This window comes from Rana temporaria, chromosome 1 (assembly GCF_905171775.1).
Source record: "Rana temporaria chromosome 1, aRanTem1.1, whole genome shotgun sequence".
Lineage (NCBI taxonomy): Eukaryota > Metazoa > Chordata > Amphibia > Anura > Ranidae > Rana > Rana temporaria.
The window spans coordinates 429,619,945-429,629,581 of NC_053489.1; the positions used below are offsets into that span (position 1 = coordinate 429,619,945).

General features: G+C 41.0%; 1 protein-coding gene across 1 annotated transcript; it reads right to left on the reverse strand.

Moving 5' to 3' along the window:
• Nucleotides 1–6,470: 6,470 nt before the first annotated feature.
• CLDN23 (claudin 23) lies at nt 6,471–9,075 on the reverse strand. Its single transcript, XM_040325428.1, has 2 exons — nt 8,899–9,075; nt 6,471–8,814 (listed from the first exon to the last, which is right to left on the reverse strand). The coding sequence occupies exon 2, from the start codon at nt 7,626–7,628 to the stop codon at nt 6,747–6,749; it is 882 nt and encodes a 293-aa protein (XP_040181362.1). The 5' UTR covers nt 7,629–8,814; nt 8,899–9,075; the 3' UTR covers nt 6,471–6,746.
• Between the last annotated feature and the right edge of the window lie 562 nt (nt 9,076–9,637).

Consider the following 9,637-nt stretch of genomic DNA (forward strand, 5'->3'; position numbering starts at 1 on the left):
CCTCTCAAGTTGTCTTGAGATTGCCTTGCCCAGTCGCCCCCAAAGTCGTGCCGCCTGTGTGTGAACCGGCTCTAAATGTATCCAAGGTCTTTTATAATCCTATAGTGTTTACTACAAAAAAAAATAATAAAAAATTGGCCTGTGCTGCAAAAGTGTTTGGGTTTGGCTTGAAGAAAAGATGGCAACCCTAGGGCATACCCTAATGCAATAGGCTGCGCACACCTATGCTAGTGATAAAACACTGATGAATGATATAAGCACCATGAAATCTTTCTATCCCCCAAGAGGCACACAGACATGCATGGAAAGTCAAGTCTATATGTAGAGCTGATAAACATTAAGGCTGGGTTCACACAATTGCCGCATGCGGCCCACAGCAGGGGTCCAGTGCGTCCCCGTTCACTGTAACAGTACGTTTGAGACAATTTTCCTTTTTTTTTTTCATTTTGGACAGAGCAAGAAAAGATTAAAAAAACATGTCAGATTATTTTTTCGCCATCTGTGTCCCATTGTGGAAATGTGCCTTTATTTCCTGTCTCATAGCCAAAACAGGAAGTGAGAGGAAAACCCTGCAAATTAAGGGAATTTCTTGGCTATCCTCAGGGTACTTGAATTAGTGTCCCCATTGGAAGAATTCCCCTCTATTACCTTTCTGGGAACAACCCAAAATGTGGGACTTTCTTTTACTTTCACTTTTAATGATAATAGTAAACAGGACAAATAGAGGGTGGATCTAGGGCAGTGATGGCGAACCTTGGCACCCCAGATGTTTTGGAACTACAATTGCCATGATGCTCATGCACTCTGCAGTGTAGGTGAGCATCATGGGAAATGTAGTTCCAAAACATCTGGAGTGCCAAGGTTGCTACATACTGTACAATTTTTGGAAAAGTTTCTTGTACAATTTTCCTTAAATTTACCAAAACAAAACTACACACTGTCAAATTGTATGCAATCAGGTAGGGGTGTAACGGATCGTCACCGATCCGTGATCCGAACGGGCCACCCCGTTCGGATCGGCACACCCCGCGATCCGCGGAGCGCTCCGGAGCCTAGGCCTAGGAAAGTCCCCGGCTTCGGCCTAGCTCCGGAGCGGCGGCCAGTCTGCTTGCCAGAGCCCAGCGTGACACGCCTCCCCGGGGAGGCGTGTCACGCTGTGCACTGGGCTCTAGCAAGCTGAATGGGAATGTTAGCAGTGAAGCACTGGTGTGAGAGGAGGGGGGGGAAAGGGGGGAAAAAGAGCACAATAGCAATTCACAGGGGTGGATTAAAGAGGAAGCAGGTGAGGCTGTTTGGGACTTAAAGTACAATCTTGATGTTTTTACAGCAAAAAAAGAATATATATATATATATATATATATATATATATATATATATATATATATATATATATATATATATATATATATATTTTGCTGTAAAAACATCAAGATTGTACTTTAAGTCCCAAACAGCCTCACCTGCTTCCTCTTTAATCCACCCCTGTGAATTGCTATTGTGCTCTTTTTTCGGATCAGCAAAAAAAAAAAAAAAAAAAAGGTTCCTTTTTTTAATTGGTCCAAAAAAAATATATATAATTTTTTTTTTTTTGGACCAATGAAAAAACGGACCCTTTTTTTTTTTTTTGCTGATCCGAAAATGATCCGATCCGTGACTCCTGATCCGAGGATCGATCCGATCCGTGAGTTTTTTGATCCGTTGCACCCCTACAATCAGGTAGGCCTTTGGACTACATAGTTGAAGGTAAAAGCTAAAGGAAATTGAACAACAAAAAATTGTATAAAGCTTTAGGACTTGTTCACACCAAATGCTTTGTGTGCGTTTTTTAAACATGAATGCATGCACAGAAAACACAATATTTTCCAATCACCATACAGTTCACAGCACTGTACTCAGTTCCAGTGCTTTTCAAAAAAATAAATAAATAAAAAAGTGTAGCAGGATGCATTTCTTTGCAATGGAATGTGTGTAAACATACTGGAACACAATAGCTGGCACCATGATGATGTCTGCCTCCTTAGCATAAAAAACACATGCTTTAAAAATGCACACTGAATGAAGGGATTGTGGTGTAAATTAGCTCTAATGCCGCATACACACCATCACTTTATGTGATGAAAAAAAACGACACTTTCTGTGAAGTAAAAAATGACGTTTTTGAAACTTCAATTTTCAAAGACGAAGTTGCCTACACACCATCGTTTTTCTCACAATGTTCTTGCAAAGTGAGGTTACGTTCCACCACGTTTTACCATTGAAGTAGCTTCTGGGCATGCGTGGATGAAAAAACGTCTTACAAAACGAAGTTTTTTGCTACACACGGTCAATTTCTGTGAAGTAAAAAGTGCACTTTTGAAAAACGACACATAAAATTGAAGCATGCTTCAATTTTTTTGGGTCGTTTTTTACAAGACATAAAACGACGTTTTCCCCCACACACAGTCAATTAAAGTGACGTTTTTAAAAACGTCATTTTTTTTCATCACATAAAGTGATGGTGTGTACGGGGCATAAGGGCTGGTTTACACCACATAAGGTCAACTGTTTTTAAACACAGCATATGCAAGAAAAATTTTAACACAGCATATGCAAGAAAAATTTATGAGCCTGGTTTACACCACTGCTTTCATGCGCGTTTAAAAAAAAAAAAAAAAAACACTATGCTGCATTTTTTAGCAAGTAAATGCACCAGAATGCATGTAAACACACAGGAATGCACCACAAATTCATTTGAATTCACCTCACAAACAAGGGCTAATAAATGCACTGCAAAAGCATTAAAAACTCACCAGAAACGTGCCACAAACGCACTACAAATGCATGTAAACGTGCATTTTAAACTGCACACTTTACACTGTGATTGTGGTGTGAACTAGCTAGATTATAGATATAGGCTCGGTTCACACTAGTGCGGGCCGTTGCGTCCCGTGCTTGCTTGGGCACAGCAGCCTATTCATTTGAAAAGCACAACACATGTAAAACGCACAAAAAAGGTGCATGCACCTTTTTAAACACATGGCTGCAGAGAAACCGCATGGTCTTTTTGCAGTTCCCGCACGAATAAATGCGTGGGGTGTCATTCAGAATGAATGGCAGCACCGAGCGTCTTGCAAGAGCAGTGCAATTTGGCTGCGGGAGGGGGAATCAATGCAATTTTCTGCACCCGCAACCGGAACGTGCGGCCTTCACATGTGTAAACCGAGCCTTAGAGCAAAGCCAGAGTAGAACATCTGTTTGTTTTTTTTGCTGTCTGTGTTTAGGAGATTTACACCCTCTGTTTGTCCTGTTTACTGTTATCACAGAAAGTGAAAGAAATTCCCAAATTTTGGGTTGTCACCAGAACAGAAACAGAAAGGAAATCTTTCAATGGGGACATTATTTCTGGTACCATTTAAGGCTATCTTTGCACTTCCTGTTGTAGCTATGGGACAGGAAGTGAAGGAAAATCACCTCAAAAAGAAAAAAACTGACAGGAGTTATAACCCTCTCTTTGCTCTATGCAAAGTGAAAAAAAAAAATGGTTACCCCTCCACATGATCCTAAATCATCACAGGAACAGACAGCAAGCACGAATTCACAAATTCAAAGCCCCCCTCACCTTCACGGAGAAACAAAATAATTAACAGGCTATACGTAAAAGTATTGATTTAGGGATTTTCCTGTCATGAACCTGTCATGAACCTGTCATGAGAAAAACATGGAGGCTGCAATTTCAGATCAGGCTTTCACTGTAGTTGCCTGGCTGTAATGCTGACATTCTTGTTTCAAAGCCAGCGAGTCAAAGTTTAAAGCCAGTGAGTCAGCATAACAGCCAGGAAACGAGTACTTTCAGGAGATTCAGAATGGTTGCTCTTATGTTTCAGTCATGACAGGTTTACTTTCAGCACTGCAGATGAGGCAAATGATCACCAATTTCACAGACTAATCTAAACCTCAGAGGTGAACAATCGATACGTCATCTAATACAATACATTTATTGTAGTTAAAAATCTAATCCATAATCCATGTATATCATAATAGGACCATTTATAACGTTTTTGATCAGAAAGCAGTACTATACCCAAACCAAAAAATGTAATATATTGCAGTTTACCAATCCTTAAATGTGATGACTGCATTTGTTTTTTTTATGCTTTTTTTCCCTCTGTTTTCACCTGGTGATTTGGCCAGTAACACACCTCCTGTATTAGAACCCTTTCACACTGAAGCAGTTTTCAGGCATTTTAGCGCAGGAAGTAGTGCCTGAAAACTGCCTCCCATTCATTTCAGTGTGACTTTTCACACTGGGGCGGTGCGCTTGCAGGACATTAGGAAATTTCCTACAAGCAGCATCTTTGGGGCAGTTTAAGAGCGCTGTATACAGTGCTCCCATTGAACTGAATAGGCAGCGCTTCCAAGCACCTGAAAAGCGATTCAGAAGTGCTGCAAGAAAGGCGTTTTTAACCCCTACTTTGGGGTTAAAATCACCCCACTAGCAGCCAAATGCGGCGCAAGAAGTGCCGCTTAAACAGCGCCACTTTAGTGCCAACACGGCTGCGGCTCAGTGTGAAAGGGGTCTTAGAGTGTCCCCACTCTAGATGAAGGAGCACAGGGGGCACTTTCAGATAGCAGCATTGTCAGTCTTGGGAAAGGGGAGTGCTAGAAATACTGGCAGATTTAAATACACTGGCAAGTTGAATCTGAACTCCAACTAACACTTTATAATCAGTTACAGCAAACAATAGTTTTCCTTTTGGAATAAAGCTTTTACATAAATAAATAAAAGCTGATCATTTTAAGTACCCCTTCCAGTGTTAAATGCTCTGTCTCATTGCTATACCGGCAAGGGAGCTTGTCTTTTGAAAAACAGACTTACTGGCTAGATCATTAGATGAAAATAGAAGAAAGAAAGCCTAAAAAACGGAAACAAATTCAGCCATCACATCTAAGAATTGGTAAGCTGCAATACAAGAAATGTATGCTTTTAGGATTAATACTGCTTTAAGTACTTTTGACACAATGACATATTGATAGCATGTAACGTGAATCAATCACAGACAGAATTTGAATTTATTTGATCTATTTTGTAACCAGTCTGTCAATATACTGTATGTAGTAGCAGCTACACATAGGGGGTTATTTACGAAAGGCAAATCCACTTTGCACTACAAGTGCAAACTACAAATGCAAAGTGCACTTGAAATTGCACTGGAAGTGCACTTGGAAGTGCAGTCGCTGTAGATCCGAGGGGGACATGCAAGGAAAATAAAAACCTGCATTTTAGCTTGCACATGATAAAATCAGCAGAGCTTCCCCTCATTTCAGATCTACCCCTCAGATTTACAGCGACTGCACTTCCAAGTGCACTTTGCATTTGTAGTTTGCAATTGTAGCGCAAAGTGGAATTGCCTTTTGTAAATAACCCCCATAGTCTATTGCTTCCAATGTAGACTAAGCGACCATTCACACTTGATCGTTCTGGTGCTCCTTTCCCTTCCCTGACAACGCCTGACAACATTCAACATACAGAATTGTCCCTGTTTACACTTGTACGGTTACCCTACGTCTGTGCTCATAAAAGTACAACAGACTTTTGTTTTTGGGTGTGTTTAGGTGCTTTTGGCCCCATAAACTTCAAATGGAGCACCCGTAAACATACAATAAGTGCATTTTTTGCTAGCACTTTGACACCTGAAGAACTTTTCCCCACTTATAGATCTGCTCTCCCCTTGCCCTGCCTAGAAAACTCCTAAAGGCCTGGTTCACACCTATGCAGGTTGCATATTGCGTTTTTCAATACACGTTTTTGATCCATTAAAGTCTATGGAACCAAAGCCAGAAAAAAGTCCCTGGCCCTTTACATAAAATGCACAGATGTGAACTACATCCATAGGAAACCATGTTAAATGGACTGTGGTGTGTTTCTGCAAAACTGAAAACACAAAAAAAATGTATAGGTGTGAACCAGGCCTAAGGCCAGAATCACACTAGTGCGTTGCGTTTTGGAGCTCTGTTGTCTTTGCGAATTTCTCTATAAGGTGTTCTGCAGATCAACTGCATTTTAGTTGCAGATCAGGTGCGAATTTGGAGACCTGGGAGAGGGGAGGGGGAGGGGGGAAGTGTATTGAACTGAATGAGACAAATACTGAAGAGAAATGAACAGATCTGCGAATTCAGCTGCGTACCCATAGAAGATAATGGGACTGAATTCGCACCTGAACCGCACCGCAAGACATAAAAACCGCACGCGGTTTGGAGGCAATACGCAGTGCGGATGCATCGCACATATGTGAACCAGCCTCATTGAAAACAATGTATTTTGAAATGTCCTGCGAATTAGATGCGGTTGAAACCGCACTCAATTCGCTTAGGTGTGAACCTGGCCTAAAACTTGATACAAAAATGCCTGCAATATGCCTAAAAAACAACAACTTCAAAATCACCAGAAATACAAGCTAATGGTTCAAATATTACAGTAAACAAAATATAACTATGCATGAATATATTGTATTTATTTAGATTTTCTAATTGTATTTTGGTTGATTTCCAAATTATTACATATAAATCAAATCGCTGCAAACCTTCATACATGGAGTCTTTTAAAAAAAAAAATGCACTCTTGTGAAAAAAATAAGTAAAAAACAGTGCACATTCAGAGCGATATATTCCTTCATTAATTATCCTGTTCCAGGATTATGGCAACTGTGCTTATAAATCCATAGTGCAAGTGTACAGGGGTACCCCTGAGCAGGTGGAATTCCAATGGTCTACAGCAGATCTGAGTCACAAGGTAGAGAACTCAGCTGGCTCCCTGGTCTGCTGTAATTTCTATGGTACTCTCCAGCTGTCACATCCATAGGGTTGGTGTAGGATTTAGGGCTGGAAATGGCAGAATTAGCATTTCTACTTCCAGGATAATGCCGGTAATTGTCATTCTGTATGCTGTAGCCAACTTGGTCAGGGTTGCGGTCATCCTGGGTGTATCTGCTCTTGATGCTGTAGACCTGGCCGGGGTCCCCATTTTTGTTAGGCGCCTGTTTCTTGCTATAGTACATGGAAGCTGTGGGTTTTCCCTTGTTTTTGATGCACTCCTGGCAAGGTGGCACAAAGCAGAGCATAAGTGAGAATCCTGCTATTATTTCCATGCAGCTGCCTATGTACCCCACCACCAAGCCGTAGCCTACAGAAATTGTTGGCGCTTTACTTACTATATCAGTGCCCGGCCAGTTATACATTAGATTGTTGTACCACGAGATAGGAATCAGAGAGAGCAATCCTGAGATGAAAATGACAAGGCCACCAAAAGCTGATATCAGGAAATTTGGTACGTCCTCCCAGCAGCGCACACCCCAGGATGCCAATGCAATGCCAAGCCCGGTGACAATTAGGGAGGCGATCATCATTCCCCGGGCAACTTGCATCACTTGTAAACTGAAATAGTTATTGTTGGCCTGTCCACACTGTATGTTCTGATTTAGGGTAGATACTTGGCAGATGTCCCAAATGCCCTGGGTGTACTGGACATCGACGGCTTCAGAGGGCAGGTTGCTCAGTGTGATCCAATTGGGTGCTACTGTGGCGGTGAGGGTAAGCACTAACCCACAAGGGGCCAGCACCATGCCAACAATCATTGCTGCAGGGGTCCGCATTTTGCTTCTTCAGATTTTTACAGCCCTTCAGATTTATAAATATATGATCCTTCAGATCTATGAATATATTGCCCTTCAGGTCTATGACTTTATGAACCTTAAGGTCAATTAATAGTCAAGTCTTTGAATATGTGATCCTTTAAATTTATGAATATATAGTCCTTCAAGTCTTTGAATATTTAGGTTTATGAAGAAATTGTCCTTCAGGTCTATGAATATATGAACCTTCGGACCTATGAATATTTGGTACTTTAGGTCAATAAATGATCCTTCCAATCTATAAATATATGATCCTTCAGGTCTGTGAATATATGGTCCTTCAGATTTATGAATATATAAACCTTCAGATCTATGAATATTTTGTCCTGCGAGTCTATAAATATTCAAGTTTATGATTAAACTATCATTCAGGTCTACGAATATGAACCTTCGGATCTAAGAATATATGGTCCTTCAGGTCTATGAATATATTGTCCTTCTGATCTATGTGATCTATGAATATATGGTCCTTCAGATCCGTGAATATATTGTCCTTCTGATCTATGTGATCTATGAATATGTGGTCCTTCAGATCCGTGAATATATTGTCCTTTAGATTTATGAATATATGATCCTTCAGATCTCTGAATATATGGTCCTTCAGGTCTATGAATATATTATCCTTCAGATCCGTGAATATATGGTCTTTCAGATTTAATAATATATGGTCCTTCAGATCTATGAAAAGGTCCTTCAGGTCTATGAAATGATCCTTCTGATCTATGAATATGGTCCTTCAGATCTATTGTTCTTCAGGTCGATGAATATATGATCCTTAAGTTCAATGAATATTCAAGTCGTTGAATATGTGATCCTTTAGATCTATGAATATATGGTCCTTCTAGTCTCTAAATATTCAGATCTATAAATAAATGATCCTTTGTATCTATGAATATATGATCCTTCAGGTCAATGAATAAATGGTCCCACCGATCTATGAATATAAGGTCCTTCAGATCTGTGATATATGATCCTTCCAATCTAAGATATCAGGAGCCTGGCACTTTTTCAACTCCCAGGCAGTGGATGCCAGTGCAGGTACTTAGATCTTCTACAGCCTTAGTATAATGCTTTCGGTAATCCAGCAATGCAATTTGTAATCCAGATCTGTGCAATGCACTGGCGATAGATAGCATCTACTCCACACCTGAGAAATGCAGAGAAAATTAATTCAGGATCTGCTCACGATTAGACTTAGTCATAAATTCCCTGATCCCTATAAATAGTTTACCTTCCAGGGATGAGCTGTCGGGGATCGGGATACATGAAGCCAGCTTTGATCTCCGGAGGGATCACTTGCAGGATGTTTCCTTTCAGTTTGAACAGTTGCCGTTTGAGATTCTGCTCCTCTCCGTGTGGATGTCCCTTTAAGTGCAGCGAAACCACTCCAACAGGCTTGACAGAAACTGTATTGTGTACGGAGAAGGAAGAGGGGGCGGGGCCTCGGAGCACAACAATCCTAGGGGAGGGGCTGCTAAATTGACAGCTGACAGTATTGTCTCCTGCTGAGCCAGTACTCTATCACATAACTGTGCATTGCCACAAACAGGAGAAATAGAAGGAAACTCTTCCGCTAGTGTTCTGCTTCTGTGTGGATTGAATTAAAAAACAAAAAAACTATCCTGACAGAAGCAGTCTGTGACTAAAAGTATGGAAGTAGAGAGGTCAGCAGGAGAGCCAGGCAAATAACATGTTCATAGACCTGCCAGAGACCCATGGAGTGTCTGCACATGTGCGATATCCCAACTGCCTCCTGATGCAGCTAGAAAATCGCAGCTGAATGGCCAGATTCACATAGAGATACGACGGTGTATCTCCTGATACACCGTCGTATCTCTGACTTCGGCCAGTCGTATCTTTGCGACTGATTCATTGAATCAGTTACGCATAGATATGCCTAAGATCCGACAGGTGTAACTGTGTTACACCGTCGGATCTTAACTGCAATTTAAAAATGGCCGCGGGGGGCG

What these genes read in the sequence shown, in the direction of transcription:
- CLDN23 (XM_040325428.1), bottom strand. Translation starts at nt 7,628, where the DNA reads ATGCGGACCCCTGCAGCAATGATTGTTGGCATGGTGCTGGCCCCTTGT.